Source organism: Oncorhynchus mykiss, chromosome 21 (genome assembly GCF_057628025.1).
Source record: "Oncorhynchus mykiss isolate SJ-2025 chromosome 21, ASM5762802v1, whole genome shotgun sequence".
In the NCBI taxonomy this organism is placed as follows: domain Eukaryota; kingdom Metazoa; phylum Chordata; class Actinopteri; order Salmoniformes; family Salmonidae; genus Oncorhynchus; species Oncorhynchus mykiss.
The window spans coordinates 19,181,150-19,200,196 of NC_143042.1; the positions used below are offsets into that span (position 1 = coordinate 19,181,150).

General features: G+C 44.7%; 2 protein-coding genes across 5 annotated transcripts in view; both read right to left on the reverse strand.

Moving 5' to 3' along the window:
• Positions 1-2,901: 2,901 nt before the first annotated feature.
• LOC110500188 (FYVE, RhoGEF and PH domain-containing protein 4) lies at positions 2,902-11,797 on the reverse strand. 2 transcript variants are annotated; one of them, XM_021577397.3, is made up of 12 exons: positions 11,474-11,797; positions 7,307-8,154; positions 7,052-7,197; positions 6,645-6,801; positions 6,325-6,463; positions 6,015-6,073; positions 5,647-5,793; positions 4,954-5,138; positions 4,815-4,845; positions 4,639-4,710; positions 4,242-4,367; positions 2,902-4,102 (listed from the first exon to the last, which is right to left on the reverse strand). In XM_021577397.3, the coding sequence occupies exons 1-12, from the start codon at positions 11,583-11,585 to the stop codon at positions 3,887-3,889; spliced, it is 2,238 nt and encodes a 745-aa protein (XP_021433072.3). In that variant the 5' UTR covers positions 11,586-11,797; the 3' UTR covers positions 2,902-3,886. The 2 variants fall into 2 exon arrangements, with proteins under 2 accessions (XP_021433072.3, XP_021433071.3); XM_021577396.3 differs by having other exon boundaries at positions 4,633-4,710; positions 11,474-11,784.
• A 148-nt stretch (positions 11,798-11,945) lies between these two features.
• The window catches only part of LOC110500189 (protein bicaudal D homolog 1), a 65,886-nt gene continuing 58,784 nt past the window's right edge, over positions 11,946-19,047 (reverse strand). Inside the window, exons 8-10 of one of the 3 annotated variants that reach the window (XM_036957550.2) lie at positions 18,814-19,024; positions 14,637-14,722; positions 11,946-14,172 (exon numbers count right to left, since the gene is read on the reverse strand). In XM_036957550.2, coding sequence (XP_036813445.2) covers positions 14,046-14,172; positions 14,637-14,722; positions 18,814-19,024 — 424 coding nt within the window. In that variant the 3' untranslated portion in view covers positions 11,946-14,045. Of the gene's footprint in view, positions 14,173-14,636; positions 14,723-17,977; positions 19,025-19,047 lie in introns of those variants that run through there. The other 2 variants (XM_036957552.2, XM_036957549.2) reach the window with 2 other exon arrangements.

Consider the following 19,047-nt stretch of genomic DNA (forward strand, 5'->3'; position numbering starts at 1 on the left):
CAAGGCACTGTATGTCCGTAAACACACCAACCAGCTGGTCTGCGCATGCTCTGAGGACGCGGCTAGGGATGCCGTCTGGGCCAGCTGCCCTGCGAGGGTTAACACGTTTAAATGTTTTACTCACGTCGGCCACAGAGAAGGGGGGATGCAGTCCTTGTTAGCGGGCCGCGACGTTGGCACTGTATTATCCTCAAAGCGGGTAAAGAAAGTGTTAAGTTTGTCTGGAAGCATGACATTGGTGTCCATGACATGGCTGGTTTTCTTTTTGTATTCCGTGATTTCGTGTCTCAGCCATTGAATTGCGACTCCACTTTGTCCCTGTACTGTCATTTTGCTTGTTTGATTGCCTTGCGGAGGTATAGCTACACTGTTTATATTCAGCCATATTCCAAGACCTCTTTCCATGGTTAAATGCGGTGGTTCGTGCTTTCAGTTGTGTGTGAACACCGCCATCCATCCACGATTTCTGGTTAGGGTAGGTTTTAATAGTCACAGTGGGTACAACATCTCCAATGCCCTTCCTTATAAACTCACTCACCGAGTCAGCGTATAGATCGATGTTGTTCTCTGAGGTAGTTGGGAGCTTCATGAAATGGGTTTCCATGGCCGAGCAGCCGCACACAAGCCTAAGATCACCCTGTGCAATGCCAAGCGTCGGCTGGAGTGGTGTAAAGCTTGCTGCCATTGGACTCTGGAGCAATTTAAATGTGTTCTCTGGTCTGATGAATCACGCTTCACCATCTGGCAGTCCGATGGACAAATCTGTGTTTGGCGGATTCCAGGAAAAAGCTACCGGCACAAATGCATAGTGCCAACTGTAAAGTTTGGTGGAGGAGGAATAATGGTCTGGGTCTGTTTTTCCATCATTCGGGCTAGACCCCTTAGTTACAGTGAAGGGAAATCTTAACACTACAGCATACAATGACATTCTAGACGATTTTGGGCTTCCAACTTTCTGGCAACAGTTTGGGGAAAGACCTTTCCTGTTTTTAGCATGACAATGCACCTGTGCATAAAGCAAGGCCTATACAGAAATGTTTTGTCGAGATCTGTGTGGAAGAACTTGACTGGCCTGCACAGAGCCCTGACCTCAACCCCATTGAACACCTTTGGGATATATTGGAACAATGACTGTGAGCCAAGCATTATCACCCAACATCAGTGCCTGACCTCACTAATGCTCTTGTGGCTGAATGAAAGCAAGTCCCCGCAGCAATGGTCCAACATCTAGTGGAAAGCCTTCACAGAAGAGTGGAGAGGCTGTTATAGCAGCAAAGGGGAGGGACCTACTCCATAATAACACCCATGATTTGGAATGAGATGTTTGACAAGCAGGTATCCACATACTTTTGGTCATGTAGAGTATATAGTGGAAGGTCTCCATCTCCATAAAATGTGTAGAACCTTTCCATAGGAATATATTTACTTAAAGAGATGCTCCTGTACTTTGGTGAAATCATTTTTAAACCTCCCATTTTTCTCATTATGCCATCTATTTTGTGAAATGCACCAGTCCCTCCTGCAGCAAAGAACCCCCACAACATGATTGCTGCCACCCCCGTGCTTCACGGTTGGGATGGTGTTCTTCAGCTTGCAAGCCTCCCCCGTTTTCCTCCAAACATAACGATGGTCATTATGGCCAAACAGTTCTGTTTTTGTTTCATCCGACCAGAAGAAATTTCTCCAAAAAGTATGATCTTTGTCCCCATGTGCAGTTACAAACTGTAGTCTGGCTTTTTTATGGCGGTTTTGGAGCAGTGGCTTCTTCCTTGTTGAGCGGCCTTTCAGGTTATGTCGATATAGGACTAGTTTTTACTGTGGAAACAGATACTTTTGTACCCGTTTCCTCCAGTATCTTCACAAGGTCCTTTGCTGTTGTTCTGGGATGATTTGCACTTTTCACACCAAAGTATGTTGTCGTGGAAATGTCCTGTATTACCAAATCATGAGAGAGCAAACCACACACAAGTCAGAGTTATCATAAAGTCCATATTTAATTATATGAGCTTCACCATAGCCCTGTGACTCTCAGATCAATTCAGTGTCCATAAATGAATTCTCTGAGAGTGCTTACAAAACAGTCCTTAGTATCATTTATAGCCAAGACACGCCCATCAAAACTCACATGACGAATAACAGATCTTAGGAACATTACACAAAGAACCTTTTACCCCACTCTGGGACCGTGTCTCCTTCCTTCCTGAGCAGTATGGTCCAATGGTGTTAATGCTTGCGTACTATTGTTTGTACAGATGAACGTGGTACCTTCAGGCATTTGGAAATTGCTCCCAAGGATGAACCAGACTTGTGGAGGGCTACCATTTTTATCCTGAGGTCCTGGCTGATTTCTTTTAATTTTCTCATGTCAAGCAAAGAGGTACTGAGTTTAAAGGTAGGCCTTGAAATACATCCACACCTCCAATTGACTCAAATGATGTCAATTAGCCTATCGGAAGCTTCTAAATCCATGTTCTGGAATTTTCCAAGCTGTTTAAAGGCACAGTAAACTTAGTGTATGTAAACCTCTGACCCACTGGAATTGTGATACAGTGAAATATAGGTGAAATAATCTGTCTATAAACAATTGTTGAAAAAAATGACTTGTGTCATGCACAAATTAGATGTTCTAACCGACTTGCCAAAACTATAGTTTGCTAACAAGAAATTTGTGGAGTGGTTGAAAAACAAGTTAATGACTCCAACCTCAGTGTATGTAAACTTCCGATTTCAACTGTACCTGCACATGTGATGGACCATTGTTGGGTCATGAGTGCTACTTTCAGAACTACTGGCAAAAAAAGTATAGGATAATCTCTTTAATAACACATACTGCTAACATAAGAAACTTAACTGATACGTTTCCAACTTTTCTTTTCTAGTCCAATAAACACCTTGCTTCACTTTTAAACAAGTTTAACTTTATTTTTTTCAAAGGGTGAATCATTTCAAATACAAACTATAAGGTTACTTGATTTTCTGATCCAGATAGGGAATAGCCAGAATACTCTTACATCAAGTTTTTATACAAAATACATCTCATTACGGTATACAGAGCTCTAAAAGTACAGTGACATTTTGGCTCTGTACTTTGGATTTCAAATGATACAATGACTATGGGATTAAAGTGTAGACTGTCAGCTTTAATGAGGGAATTTGCATCCAACATTTAGAAATTACAGCACCTTTTGTATATAGTCCTCCCCATTTTAGGGGACCAAAAGTATTGGGACAAATTCACTTATCTGTATTGGCATTCACATTAATGTAGAAGTATTTAGAAACATATATTATATGCTTATTTACAATACAAGTAACCCCAAAACTACACAATACGTTATGTACCATACATTTCTATTGGGAACAAAATAAATCGGAAACAACCAAAACAAACAGCAAATGCATCCAACAAGGTTGTAGGGTCACAAGCTTGATGTCATCATTGCGTGCTAGGAATATGGGACCAAATACTTTGCACTACTTTAATACCCATAAGTGAATTTGTCCCAATACTTTTGGTCCCCTAAAATGGGGGGGGGGGGACTATGTACAAAAAGTGCTGTAATTTCTAAACGTGTCCCCCCGTCTGCACTTTAACATTGTCACTGTCCCAATACTGTTGGAGCTCACCATCTCATTAAGGCCATAACACTGAACACAAGTACAGACACTTGGGGATAGTGTGTGAACACTGAGGCTGTTCAAGCGAGCCTCCTCACTGTCATTGACAGCCATCCCGTTTCTATTGGAGACACTCCCGTAACCATTATCAGTGACACTTCCGTTGCCATTGATGAAAGTCCCCTTGCCAACCATGGCGTTGTCATCCCATTAACCACCATCCCATTTTCATTGACAACCGCCGTCACCTGTCCCCTGCAAGGGGACCCTAGACAAGGCCTTCAGATCCTGGGGAAAGGGTAGGGATGGAAATGGGGAGGTGGGGTGTGGAAGCTTTAGAATGCCCCCCCTCCTTGCCCTCTCCCCTCTCCCCTCTGTTGGCCCGGAGGGTCAGGGCGGAGTGGCAGTCTAGACACACCTTGTTCACCTTGTTGCCATCGTACTCCAGAGTTACTTTGTTGTCTGAACACCTCCAACACACCACCTGACAAACAGGTGGAGACACAGGACGTCATGGTCATATCGGTCTGGTTATGTTAGAAACCTTAGCCCAGCCTTAGGTAAAGTGAATGTGTGCATCTATGTGTGTATGTCCATGTACCCGTGCGTGTGTGTTAACTCACACAGCCACAGGCTCTGCAGTGGTGTTTCCATCGGGTGAGGGCGTTGAAGGGTTCGCTACACTTCATACACATGGTCACCTCATTGTCCCAGATCCATCGAGGGGCACGCCGACCCAGTTCCTCCGTCTGTACACACACACACACACACAAAAAAAAAATCAGTTTGTCTCGCCAACTTGTTTTTCCACCCATACATGCAAGAGGATCTCAAATGAGTCGTTTCTCCTTCCCTTTTGCTAAATGATCAGTTCCCCTCCACACCCATTTGCCTGTGATGTATCCCTCTATATGAATACAGCAAGCATACTGTACAGATGGAGAAACACACACAAAAGAATGGAAGAAAATATTGTATTGGTCTCTGTTTTGCACAAAAATAAGGGATCCTTACAGATACCTCTACTTCTTTAGAAGCTGACTTAAAAGTCTCATTCTTCTGCTTGAAAACATCAATGGTGTCCTGAAAAGCCTGAAAGTACAAGGCCCGTTAGACCATGTGTACTCTCCCTATATACTCATTATGTGCCTTTGGTCATTTAAACGGGGTTTCAAAATATGACAAAGCACTGTTACCTTTATCCAGTCCTCTTCGTCATGTTCAGAGCTAGAAAGACAACGCCACATGTTAACATTGATACAAAATATATACATCCATCCAAGACCTTCAGGTGAGTTATATTATTGTGACCCGCCCCCCCCACAATCCCCTCACCTGGCCTGTAGGTCCAGGGTCCTCTCCAGGGTCCTCTCCTTGCCAGATACCTGGAAGGTGTGGGGGTGGTGTTCGTTGGTGGTGCGCTGCACCGTCATGCCCTCCACGTCAATCCGTGTCCGCACAGTGAAGCGCTGCCCCCCCAGGCTGAACCGAGGAGTGCAGCACAGCAGCATGTTGTTTAACTGGATGGACAGCAGAGGGAGGGAGAGGCAAGAAAGACATAAGGATTTTAAGTATGCGCCACAAGAGTCTTGTGAATGACCCGTTAATGCAGGAGTGTCGATCTCATTCCACGGAGGGCAGAATGTCTGGTTTTTTTCTCCTTTCAATTAAGACCTAGACAACCAGGTGAGGGAGTTCCTTACTAGTTGGTGACCTTAATTCATCAAGCACAAGGGTGGAGCGAAAACCCGCCCTCCGTGGAATGAGTTTGACATGTGTGGGTTAAATGGATGGATGTTCAGTGGTTCCTAGTCAGTGAAGTGCAAGATTCTGATGAAATAGAGATGATTTAATTTCAAATTATACATAGCAGAAAATCATGGCTGTTCTACACTATACATTTCTAGAGCAACATTGTGATGTTGAGTCCTCCTAAACGCCATAAGGTCTCCATTGGGAACGAGATGGTCTGACCTCAATGGGACTTCCTGGTAAAATAAAGGTTCAAATATTGTGAGCTGGTCTAACCAGGAAGAGGTGTCGCTCCATGGCGGAGTGCCTGGCAGCCAGCATCAGGATACGTCCCTCCCGGATGAACTCATTGGAGGGGTTCATCACGTCCTCCTCCTCACCCCCCAACATCTCGTAGATCTCCAGCAGCTTCTTCAGATTCTCCTAGAGGACAACACAGCAGAGAGGAGGATGTTAGACAACAAAGCAGATCACAAACTTCTGTTCCAACCGATTGCAAAATAACGAAGTACAGGATGGTAACCGTGGTTAACAGTAGTAACATTTTACTCACTATGCCTAAAGAAAAATGGTCTCTAGATATACTGTACTGACAATTGTTATCTGCAGTAAGTAGATGATTAGCATATTAGTTCTGCACGTACTGATTGGCGGATGGCACTGTTGGAGTGCGTTGCTGCCATGGAGATGACCTGCAGAGACTCTGAAGGCAGACAAAGAGAACAACACCTTATTTATTTTTTATTTTTTTAGGATAACAAAACCACAAAACCTAATCTATTATGGTTTCTGTGACAGTTCCTCAGACTTGTAGTAACTGTGATGACACTGCGTGAGTCTTCGCTAGCGATGAGGACTACCTGATCTGTGTTACAGTAAGAGTGAGGCCAGCCTTTGTGGATCTACTGTATGTTGGACTATGTCTATGCTACAGTAAGGCAGGTGCCAACTCACTCTCTGCATGACTGTGGTCCGAGTCATCATCAGGCAGTCTCTTGAGGTAGTCTCTCAGCAGCATCTCATAACGAGGTAGCCTCTGGACCGGCTCCAACATGTGGTGCTGCAGGGTCAGACTACCACACACCTCCTGACTCTGGAAGATAACTCTAAATCAACAACAGGGCAAGACTGACTAAATGTTTCCACCACTGCAAAGTCAGCAGCTATTGATTTCCATTGGGTGAATGGTGATATGAAGATTAAGAGAATGAATAAAGATATTCAGTTAAAGTGTGAACAGAGATTTACTCTGTGTCCCTGCCCAGCCACTGTACCTGTATATCCTGTATGACGTTCCTGAATGGTGCGGACCTCTCCGTCCAGACTCTAAGCAGCTCCATGGCGTGGTTGAAGCTCATCACGTACTCAGCATACATCCTGAGGAAGGGAGCATGCTGCTGCATGACATCACCCAGACGAGGGCTCACAGACCTGTGTGGTCAAGGGTCGGAGATCAAAGGTCAAAAAATGATTATTTAATCACTGTTTAGAGATGATGCTAGCGATTTAAAGTAGGAATGTTAAAACCACGGCGGTCTTTGTGGGGCTGGATGAATTACATAAAATATAACCGTATTTTCATTTAATAACAAGGTTCCAATCCAATCATGTCCTTCAGTTCCATTGTAAATAATGACTTCATGTACTTCAATTGCAACATCATCTATTTGGGTTGTCTCACCATTGTCCCATGTGCGTCTCCAGGTCTGGCAGTAGGAACTGGCTGTGGAAGGTGTGGATAGAGGAGATGTTGGAGAAGATGGTCCTCACCACATCTACAGGGAACAAGCCTTTACCGGCCTCCTGAGTCAGCCGGGCACAGAACACCTGCATACACAGTGTTAAAACACTGCTAATCAACACATACTGATCAAGTCATGTGGTGATAACTACAGTGGATGAACAGAAACCGTGAAGTTGACAGTGACACACTGACCTGGTCTAGCAGGTGAAGGCGAGCAACATAGGCCCTCTCTGTGAGCAGAAGCTCGTTGGCAATCTTATACAGCTTCTGTTCAGTGGAGTCCTGCACCCTCACCTCCTCACTCCCTCCCTCCATCTTCTTCTCATCTGTAGAGCTCTCCTGAAGCTTGGCCTCCTCAGTCCCAGTTATGTTAGAGGGGGGCAGGTCCAAGTTGAGCCCTGTATCCTCCTTCCCTCCGTCTCCTACATGGCCATCGACCAGTACAGCATCCCTCATCAGGTCCAAACCATTCATATTTATGGGAGAGATTTCCCTCGCTCTGCCCTCCCTATGAGCCACTACTACTGCCCTGTCTGGACTGTGTCTGTGAGCATCCAGTCCTGTGTGGGAGCTGTCGGTAGACCCACTGTCTGGGTCTCTAGGCTGGTCCAGGCTTATAGAGGTGGTGGTATGTGTTGGGCTGCTGTTAGCTGATCTGAGCACAGACTGGTTTTCCTCAAGGTGAATGAGGTCAGGCAGGCTGCAGGGTGATCCTGCAATGTGACCATGTCTCTTCATCCTGGCCCCAGGGCTTCTCAGCTGGTTCAGCCTGGATCCTGCTCCCTTCCCTGTGGACTGAGATCCTAGTTTGGAGCGCTTCCCTGGGCTGTGGACACCTAGTCTCTTTCCTGGGCTCTGGGTCCCTGGTGGTACCCCCTTCACTTGGCTGTGGCTCGGCCTGGTCCCATGACACTTTCCTGGGCTGTGGACCGTTAGCCCCCTAGCTTGGGGTCCTGATCCCTTCCCTGTGAGTAGAGCTCCTTCTGGCCCCGTGACAGGGCTCTTCCCAGGGCTCTGGGGATGGGCAGGTTTAGGAGACACTGGAGATAGGGAGGGAGAAGCTGAGTAAGGGATCTATCCTAGCCTGGTTCCAGAACAAAAATATAAAACGCAACATGTGAAGCGTTAGTCCCATGTTTCATGAGCTGAAATAGGGAATTGACTAATTACTTTATATGAACTGTAACTCAGTAAAATCTTAGAAATTGTTGCAAGTTGCGTTTATATTTTTGTTCAGTGTATTTGTGCGGTCTTGCCAACTCCTATTAGCATGACAATGACCATAGAAGTTGGCAAAACAGCACAAACAGATTTTGGACCAGGCTACATTTAGCTTGTAGTGGAGTCTACTGAGCATTTGTAGTGGTATTTTAACACTGCATTTTAAACCAACCACACTCCCCTCAGTCCCCGTACTGTGCTTTGTGGTTTGAGTAGGGATTTCTTAGCAGCAATGGTGGCAATGGTGCTCCCACAGCTACAGTACTATACACAGAGCCACATGTACTGCTGCTCAGTACTGAGGGAGAGCGAGAGCTCTAGTTAGAGTGAGAATGGACACCTGCCATAGTGACATACAGTAAGGATATGAGGAAGTTAACATACTTTGAACAGTCCATCCTCTGGTGGCGTACTTAGGCCGTCATTGTAAATAAGAATTTGGTCTTCACTGACTTGCCTAGTTAAATAAAGGTTAAATTTAAATACATCTGTAATCGACACCCGTGACTTATTGGTTGGAGGGGAAATTGGTGTTTGCTGCATCCATCCTGGGGTTTTGAGATTGGTGACGTGTGCCCATTGATTCTTGAATAATGTAACTTGCAGATGCCTCATGAGCTTGGTTCAACCGTCTTTCCCAGACGGAACCAAAAATGTAAGCTTGTTTAGCCCCGTTGATTGTGAACAATGTACTTGTAAACAAACACTGTAGCCTCAAATGGTTAAAACTATATCGTTTTGGTCTCGTGGTTGGCCAGTCTTTTCATCCATAGCGCGGTCTATGAATGTGAGAGTGGTTGCATTTCTCCTATTCTTCAGCTGTTTACAGGAACATTAGCACAGTGGCTACTTGTCCCCCCCACCGCTTTCTTTTCGGGATAATTATATTGTGTTGACTAATGAGTGAAATGTGTGTAAAACTGAATAAACGTTGTAAAAAAAGTGTTTGGGCAGGAGAACTGTTTTACCTTGTTACAGTATTCATAGGGTGTAGCTCACTACTAGACTGTTCTCTACCCCAAATGTGGTGCCTCTCAATTCCTTTGTAAACGAAGCGGCCTTTATTTATGGTAAAAGCGGACATTGTTCGTTCACTGAAGGCGTTAGCGTGCTTTTTCTACGAGTTTACAATGCTTTCAGGAGTTTTCCCCAATGATGTCAGGAGAAATGAATGATTAGCAACTGCATTCCCGGACAAAAACAATGCCAAGCGCACTGATATTATAACCAACGCCAGGAATCAAATTCCCCACGTGTTGCAGAGATAGTGTTTCTCCCGGTCATCTGACTGCTTTCCTTCTCACTTCCCTCAACATGTTAAGCCTTTCTCTCTTACTTCGCTGGAGAGATAATAGGCTACATGTCTTAACCAACAGACTGCAGTCCGTGTCTATGTGTCTACTGAGGAGGAGAGGACCGCCAAAGTGACAGTTTGTTGTTTCGAAGTGGGCAAAAGTTAGCAAAACAGGTTCTGGATGTCAGGCTAACATTCCACTCCATGTACTCTTGTGTCATGCTGATTAGCATGATAAGGAGTGGCATGATAACTCAAATAGACCGGTACCCAGGCTAGGTAAAAATTCAACGGAAAATGCCAACTGCCAACATGAGTTTAGCATAATAAACACGGACTCTGCAGTATTGGCACAGTTTGTGTTCACAGACACACTCAAACCCTGTGTGTTTGTCATACAGTGGCCAGTTAAATCGAATATTACTTCGCTGGCTTAAATGGCACAGTGAAATAGTAAACCAACTAAATGATCGGCATTTGCATGTTTCTGATCAAGACCAAGCCCACAACTTAAATCCACAAGATGTGTAGTCTGTCTCTGACAAATGTCTCCTCTCTTCTCATATACACTGTTCCAGAGAGGACAGAGGAGCGCTTCGCACACGCACCTGCTGTTCTTGAATTGACTCATACACACGCAAACACAGTTATGCTGCTTATCAGCGAGTGTCCCTTTCTGACTCTGAGTGGTCACTGTGTGACTGTGTTGTCAGAGGAAGTGTAAGGGGAGGAGTTTCCTGAGTGAAATCAGGTGACAAAACAGTTCCATCAATAACTCAGAGTATTTGGTTAGCATCTTACATTAGGTTGAATCTACAACCTTTTATTTTTTTCACCCTTCTAACCTAGGACCTACCGCCTCCAGTTTATTACTGGGGGAAATAACATAAACGTGAGACTGTTGTCCAGTGAGGAGACGTTGATGAGAAATAGTTATCTCCACAAACAAACTACATGTGTCTAAGGGACAGTAAATCACTAACATATTATGCCAGTCAGCTGTGCTCAGTCAACGCCTTGGCAGACATCACAGACACTATGTTATGGCTTCAGAACTACAGAACTGCACATCCAGTCAGATTTGTGCAGGTGAAAGGAGATTTCAGTTTAGCTCAATTTCAGTAATCCAAAGAGCTGAGCCCAGCTGCTGACAATTTGTACACACAAAACCTAGAGAACGTTGTTTACAAACAAAACCCTGTTATGTTTTCAGGGCATGCCAGTGGTAGATTAGCATAACCAGTGAAACTACTGACTCTTCTGTTTTAGACATGGCAGAGTTCACCCACTTCAATGCACTTGAGATGGTCATACAAAAAAAAAGTGTAGGGTAATTCAACCACGAATAATACATTGCCCGAGTAGTTTACAATTAGAAAATAACACAGTAGATTATTTTGTAAAGAATATGCGCTAATATCGCGTCTCCATTGTGGCCATGACTGAAAGCCTTCAGCTAGGGACTAAATAGGAGACACTGGGGCCGTCAATACTGTACAGGGTTGACCAGACAGTTCCTACAGTATTAGATTGGGCTCCCCAATGACATGTAAACCTCGTCCATGTCAACACACCACACCAAGGTTTGCCACTCTCTGGTCAGAATGTCTATCTAAAGATAACTTGGCTGTGGACATCTTCACTGTTTTCTCAAAATATGACTTCGGATCAGAAACCACAGAGGATCCATCTCCACTATTCTGCTCAAAATGAGTTAAATCCACCATAACATGCATTGCAAAAAACACAGACGTCCTAGGCTATAATAGGATACATTTGAAATCTGTCCACTGAGTTATATCACTCAACGTTTCCAAAAACAACTGCAGTTTGAGAAGGCTGACCTTCAGTCTCCCGCGGTATTCCCTTCGACTTTCTCCTCACCGCCGTCCGCCTAAACTCCTCCGTCTCACGATGAGTGGTCTTCACACTCTCCCTCTGTTCACCGTCAAACATGGTAATATGATTTATAATAATAACTTTTATACCACTTATTGTTCCCTTGAGCGTGGATAATGATCTGATTCGAGGCGTGTAGTCTACGAACGCCGGAGGGCTTTACGCAGGTAATTACCGAGCTGCTCCTCCAACAAAAACGTAAATAAGCGTACCAAAGTCCAATACCGATTTCCACATGCCATGAATCTCCATCAGTGGAATCGAATCCCGATAGATCTTAAAACAACGGCACAAAAACCGCCCCCGTTTTATAAACCCTCCGCCCCCTGAGAGCCTTCTGTAGAAGGAACTCCCAATACTGTAGGCCATTTTCCTAAAGGTGTTTATGGTAAAGTTTTACAAAAAGATACACAAATGTTTAGCAGTCCCCTATAAGATTAGGGGGGAATTTATTGTATTTCGAAATGTAGGATTTACATGGTTTAATATGCAATAAAAATGATTTGAAGATACCATACATTTATATATTGCTGTCTGAATGTCTAATGTTTTTTATTGAGTTGTCGAGTAGTGTTGATATTGTGCAAACCACGTTCAGTGCTTCATCTTTGTGCCCCGTCTACTGTACACTCTCCACGTCTAGGAAAAGTAGCTAGTAACATTCATCATTTTCTCCATAGCTTACTGTATGTCCAGTTGGCCTATGTTCAACTTCAATGGTCTTTGAACCATCTGATAAGTTTAAAGAAACCTTCATATACATGAGCAATACATATGGTGGGGGAAAATAGACAGAGCGAACCACAGTGTTACAACATACAGAATACTCCTGATATCCTCATTATTGAGGAGACATTGTGACTGCTAACTGTGCCATCCGCTAAACAGATGCGGGAGACAAATGTCGTTTGAACGCGTTCAATTGTGAAACTGACTAGATATCCCCTTTCCCGTACTCTCGCCCCTGGGCTCCAAAGCCAGTTTGCTCTCCCAAACTAATGCCTAGGGTTTTAGCTCTGTGGGTTAAATACAGTCTCTGGCTGGTTACACAAAACTCATCCCCTCTCCTTCATCTGCTTCATATGATGTCTGAGAAGCCTAGTGCGGTCTTTGGCAGTTTGTTACATGGCTTCCAGTTGCAATAGATGTAGGGAACGGAGCAGATAGGACAGCATTCACCAGAATAACACAAAATGATGACAAAACCCAATGTTTTTGAAACATTACTGTAGTTAGCAACCACAGGTCTGGTCAGAGATCCTGTAGAAATAGAATGTTCAGCCTAAAGCCAGGTTGAGGTGTGTGAATTCATCCCATTGCCACGCCTCTGAGCTGTGACTGGACATGTTATATAGATGGTTAAAAGTTGCTGGGTGGTGGTTTGAGAAAAGCTACAAATTGGTATTTCTAGGTTAGCATACATAGCATCATGGTTGAATACAGTACAGCATAAACTGCCAACTACCTCTACTATTACTACAACTACAGTGCTACTAGTACTACTATTCTATAGCGAAATCTGTCTACACGCCGATCCAGCATGGTTACTTCCATACACAGGATGTAGAAAACAAGAGGCAATCTTGGATAGAGATCTACTTTCAACATCATTATTTAACCCAGTGGGGGTTAACAGTCGATCACAACTAGTATTGGAATGCATTGGTCAGTTTGTGCTTGTAAATCAGGAAGTTGATTGATTCCTTCAGAGAAACAGGTTGACCACAAGTACTTTCCAAATGGCACCCTATTCCCTATGTAGTGCACTACTTTGGGGAATATGGTGTCATTTGGGACGTGGCTGATGTTTCAACATAGATACTGTAGAACCAAGGAAGGATGATAACGGTACAAACACTGTCAGCTTTTACAATGTTTGGAAATCTCTTATCCTGTAAAACACATTCAAAGTGCAATAGAAACATTTATATATATATACACACCGCAGGGTGTGTGTGTGAGCAAAGTGCATTTTAAAGAAATTCTGTAGAATATAAAAAACAAGCTACGATCTTGGGGAGGGGTGGGGACAAGCAATGAATCCAATCCAAATAGAGCAGAAAAGGACACAAACAATCTGGGTTTGCGAAAGCTAATACCTTTTTTACATGCATTTCAAATACACAGTTATGGCTTTGTCCTCTGCCGCCTTGGCGTTCACTACATACTGTATGGTACCATTAATGATTGTACAGCTAAGCTATACATTCAGCAAAACCCAACAGTTGTCCACCTCTTGAACCCAACAAAATTATCATCACTGGTCGCAACATAAAAGTATGTTTCAACAACCCCCAAAACACCATAGACAAATACATGATGAATAATGACTAATAGCTAGCGCGGTAGTAAAGATGGCATGTCGCTCTTTTCTCCCACAGACCCTCAAGTCAGACAGTCTGTTATACGTCTTTGTGAGTGTCGTCCTTCTCTTCCTTCAGTGAGAGGCACTGCTCTGGCTCTGCCCCGCAGAGTCCTGTGATGGGGTTAGAGGTCAGGGTGTAGTAGTTCCAGGGTTTATAGAGGACCTGGGGAACAAGGCGGCTGGGCGAGCCAAATGAGAGGCACTCGTGGGGGGCTGCTGCTGTAGCTGCTCAGGGGGCAGTGAGCTCGGTACTCCCGGATAGCCGACACAATGCTACGTCTGGGAGGAGCATGACCAGAGACAACCAGAAGACAAGAGGAAGAGGAAGAGGAGATAACAGGAGATACACTGTACCTGACAAAGATCTCAGACATCTACCTCAATCACTCACAGACAAAAGGACGTATCAATGAGGTTTTAAAATAGACTCATTTATAGTGTCCATGGTAGGTCAAGAAAGGCATAAAAAAAAACTCACACACCCAAAACACACAGGGTTGATTTTCTGATGCTGTACCTTGGCTATACTGATGCTGTACCCTGGCTATACTCTAAATTATATATAATAATTAACATATACTGTAAACATATGCAACGTTTCAGTCCCATGTAGAGTTTTAGACTGGTTCCAGATCTGTTAGTGCTCTTGCCAACTCATTGTTTCTTTGTGGCATGACAATGAGTGAGGAGTTGGGATGATAGCACAAACAGACTGGCACTAAATTCTGGTCTAAACTGTTTACCTGCTGGCTTGGGAGGCCTTCTCCCACCTTAGCTGTGAGGAGACTGGCGGCACTGTGGCAGCAGACTTCTGACGATCTATGAGAGACTGACAGATTAGATGGAGAGGTGACAGGGATGGGGAGCAGGGGACATCACAGATGATCATATCCAAGGGAAAAATACAGACTACTTACCAAGAAAATCACCCCCATCACCCCAGCGTTTTCAAGAAGTACATATAGTGAAAAAAAAATCTGCAAGAATGTTCCTATTCTTAAATATTCCCAAACGCCTAACAACTCATTTATTTGCTATATTGTACTGTTCAATGGAATGTACGCTTACAGTATGCTATGATGAACCCGTGTGCTTGTGCAATAACTGAGCAGGCTGTGTAAAGTAGGCCTATGCATATCTGGGTGGAACACACGACAGCAACTTCATGAAACTGAGATTATAAGGAATTCCTCCCTAGAACACATGAGAGAGATGCTCAAGGCCACTCAAAACAGAAAAGATGACGACACACAAAATACAGGTCATTTATACATGATATTTACAGTATATACGAAGAGTATGAACATAGCACTGTACACAGCATACAGCTTTCCAATACCCTGTGTTATATACACATGCATATAAAGTGCTCAAAAGCTAACAGGCTGACAATCAGTGGTAACTATTAACAGTCTGCCTGGAAATGGATATGGCGTTAGCACAGGCAAGGATGTTTAGATTGACAATGTTCCACATTATGAAAGACGCCTGAAACAGAGAGCAGAAGAGGAAAATGGCATTCACTGTATTCACATAGAGGGAGAAATCACAGGCCAATAGATGCGGTGGGAAACCAATACATTGGAAAGGGGAAGGAGGTCAAAAACGCATTTGACAGGATTAAAATCCTCTTGCATTTACGGATGGAATTATGATGTCGCGGGACCGAAAACAGGAATGAGTTTGGTGGGTGTCTGATGTGTGTGTGTGTGTGTATGTGTGTATATTGGAGAGTGCAAGTCGGGCGGAACAAGGAGGGTTTCACAGAGAGGAGGTCACACTGGTTTCCTTTCTTGAGAAGCTAAGACGGCGACCCCTAGCATCTATTTGATATTTGACAATCCTTCACTTTTCATTCCCTTATTGCAGAAAATATCTATATCCAGCTAATTTACCCTATGATGGAAATGTTCCATATTATAACCTATACTACAACTACAAAGGTGTTCTGCTCAAAGTAACAGGCATACAGTGTTGTGTCAAGGCAGGTAGATGGTGCAGATGTAGAAACTGGAGTGAAGGACAGACTCATGTCAAGTAATTGCGAACGTGATGAAGGGTAATGAATGAAACAGAGTAATACAAACTCCTTGTATTAAAACATGAAGGTCACGGAGGTGGTTCCCACGCCAAATCTACAGTGTTCATTGTGTTTCTGTACAGTCACCATTAACATTCCACCAGCTCAATCAGCCCAACAATGAGTGCAAGAACAGTGAGTATTTCTGTTGTGAGAAATATGTAAATGTTCATCTAACGTTGTCAACAATGTAGCTGAGAGGAGTCCTGTCAAATGCGTTTTTTTTGCTCCATGTTGCCTGTTATAACAACATGTAGATCACTTGAACCAATGGAGACTGGGATTGTTAGAGTGTAGACACACAGTGTTGTTGTGGTACTCTGGGCTCCAGATTTGGGACTGGCGGGGGAGGGGGAGACTGGACTGGGTCAATACTAGAGAGGGGAGTCAAAACAGGGAGAGACTAAGGATACTTTTCTGATCAGCATCCCATTGACAGCACAACTAGCACAACATCTATAACTGACCCTTAACCAAACTCATAACCTTAACGTCATTTTAACCAATTCAAACATTAAATATCGGTTTGCACGTCAGCCACGCCCCCTTAGTTCTTCCCGTCAAAACCAAACTTTGCATGGATTGGGCCAAAGTTGGCAAAGGCTATTCACTGGCCAACACCCAGTAGCAGTGTATCCCTCATCAAGAGCACTGCTTACAGACACTTACGCCGATCATCTGGCAAGGCTTTGTTATTGTCCATTCTAACCTATTGGATAGGGTCAAAAAAACCATTTGAAAACTGTTGTTGTTGGCATGATCAGGTTGTACTGATCAGGTGCTGTAGTTGTTAAGGCACACACATACACAGGTGACACACTCACATGTGCAGAAACTGTGGAATCCCATCTATGCATCATACAGTAGCTCTACACTAACTAACCCATAGCCTAAATGTCATTCAAATGTTGGTCTATATTTCTAGATCAGCGTAAGGAAAATTCTGGTTAACAATACATCCTTGTTGAACCCCAGTTGAAAAGTGTGTGTGTGTCAGCTTCCCTGAGTTTGGTGGTAAGTGAGTTTTCTATCGATGACATTCATCCATATATGTTGCTGTGTTCCTCTGGAGTTACCCTCCGAGGCACTAGGGGTGCTACGTAGCCACAGCTCACTGTCTGTCTCGCCTACTGATATGAAACCCAGAATCACCCATCTCGCTCTGTCTCATAACGCTAACATTAAAACCATCATGGTGTGCTGATTCCAGGTCATTTATGTTACAGGTTTAATATGATATTCAACCTCGTCTTCAGTCTAAATTCTAAATATACAGTGATATTACAAACTGCCATTGGGTGGTGCTAGACTCCAAATATGTGCCAGGTTTACATTGCAGATGTGAGGATGACTGCAATAATATTGTGAGGACAGTGTGTACAGAGCTGTGAGTAATAACTGAACAATTAAAAATAGCAAACAATCCATAATCATTGATCTGTCTTATCCAATACTTGCTTTGAATGACATTTGGTTACAGTATCTGTGATTTTCATTAAAAACAGAGAGAGAGAATAACACTGTCAAGTGGTTGATCTGTGGAGACCTCAGTCCAACATGTGAACAAATTCCTTCAAATGTCCAGTTAATCTAGACATCCTTCTCATCCGTCTTTCCATACAGCGGTAAGGTCCTGCACACATATTCACTTGCTTGTGTGGATGGCGACTTGATTTAAAGGGCGAGACCAAAACTACTGTGTATGTATAGTCTGTAAAGTGTCCTGTCTCTCCTGTAGCTTAGACCGATCAACAGTCTGTGAATAAGAGGAAGGCAGGGCCACTTGTGCTCCATGTTGTGTTAAATCCCTGAGCAGAGTCAGTCTGAACATTCGCGCCGATACAGAGCCACATCCACATGCTGCATCGAGGCCAGATGCTTAGGCACAAGAAACAGGAAACCAGTCTGTCCTCCTCTCTGTGAGCCCCACCCACTCTCCCAGGGGCCGATGGGAAATGTAGTTTTGCATCATTAAAGAGGCTGATGGGATTTGTAGTAGTGTCAGTGAGGAGATTGATGGGAATTGTAGCTTAGTGTCTGCGAAGGTGCCGATGGAATCTGTAGTTCTGTTTAGAGAGGGGACTCATGGGATTTGTAGTGTTGTCAGTGAGGAGGTTAATGGGAACTGTGGTTTAGTGTCAGTGAGGGGGCCGATGGGAACCGTAGTACCTAGGGTAGAGTGGACTGTAGCTGCTGGTGAGACTATATGAAGTGTGGGGGGTGTACGACGAGGGTGGGGTTAATGATGAAGGAGAGTAATGAGCAGATGAAGGGGTATAGGAACTGGAGGGGGTATAAAGGGAGGAAGGGGTGTAAGAACTAGAAGGGATATAGGAACTACGAGGGGTGTAAGAAGAGGGGGTATAAAGGGCTGAGGTACGTGTCAGGTTGGTAAGGGGGCGAGTTCGAGGGGAGCTCCATGTCAGCCGGCGAGACCCCAGTATGGGAGAACGGTAGGGGGAGGAGGGAGCCGAGCCAGGCTGAGCACCCCTGCCAGGAGACGGCCGTGAGTCTGAGGAGTAATGCCTGGACAGCCCAGTACTGCTGCGTTCTAAACTAAAACTGTGGGAGTCGACCTCTAACGTCCGGACACCCAGTGCCCACTGGGAGTGATCCAGCATGTGGGGAGTGGATGGGGGGGTCCAGGAGGAGGAGAGCGCTTCCAGGGAGGGGGGGCTGCCTGGTACTTTGGGGCCTGAGGGGGCCGTGGAGGAGGGGCTGACGGAGTGTCTATGATGTGACGTAGGGGAGCTCAGAGCTAGGGTGTCTGTAGTAGCAGAGGTCAAGTTTAAGGGGGCGCCAGCGCCGGTGGTGGGGCTGGAGGGAGGAGCAGGACTTACTTTGGGAGTGCTGCTCTTCATGCGGGCCACCTTGCTGCCGCGGGTGCGGTGCGACTGCTCCTGGTCGAAGGCTAGGTCCTCCAGACGCTGGGTCAGGGCTAGTTTCTGCTGGATGGCCATCCGCAGGAGCGAGTTGAGCGTCTTCTTCTCGTCCTCCGCCGCAGCCAGCTGCCTCTGCATCTCATCCAGCTGAGTCACATACTCGTCACACCTGAGAAGTTTCAAGGAGAGGGG

Excerpts from the sequence above, each read along its gene's own strand:
- LOC110500188 (XM_021577396.3), bottom strand. The coding sequence starts at position 11,585 with ATGTTTGACGGTGAACAGAGGGAGAGTGTGAAGACCACTCATCGTGAG. Across the intron at positions 7,198-7,306 it reads GCCTTCACCTGCTAGACCAG|GTGTTCTGTGCCCGGCTGAC; the intron begins GTCAGTGTGTCA and ends CTGTGTATGCAG. Across the intron at positions 6,074-6,324 it reads GGACCACAGTCATGCAGAGA|AGTCTCTGCAGGTCATCTCC; the intron begins GTGAGTTGGCAC and ends GTCTGCCTTCAG.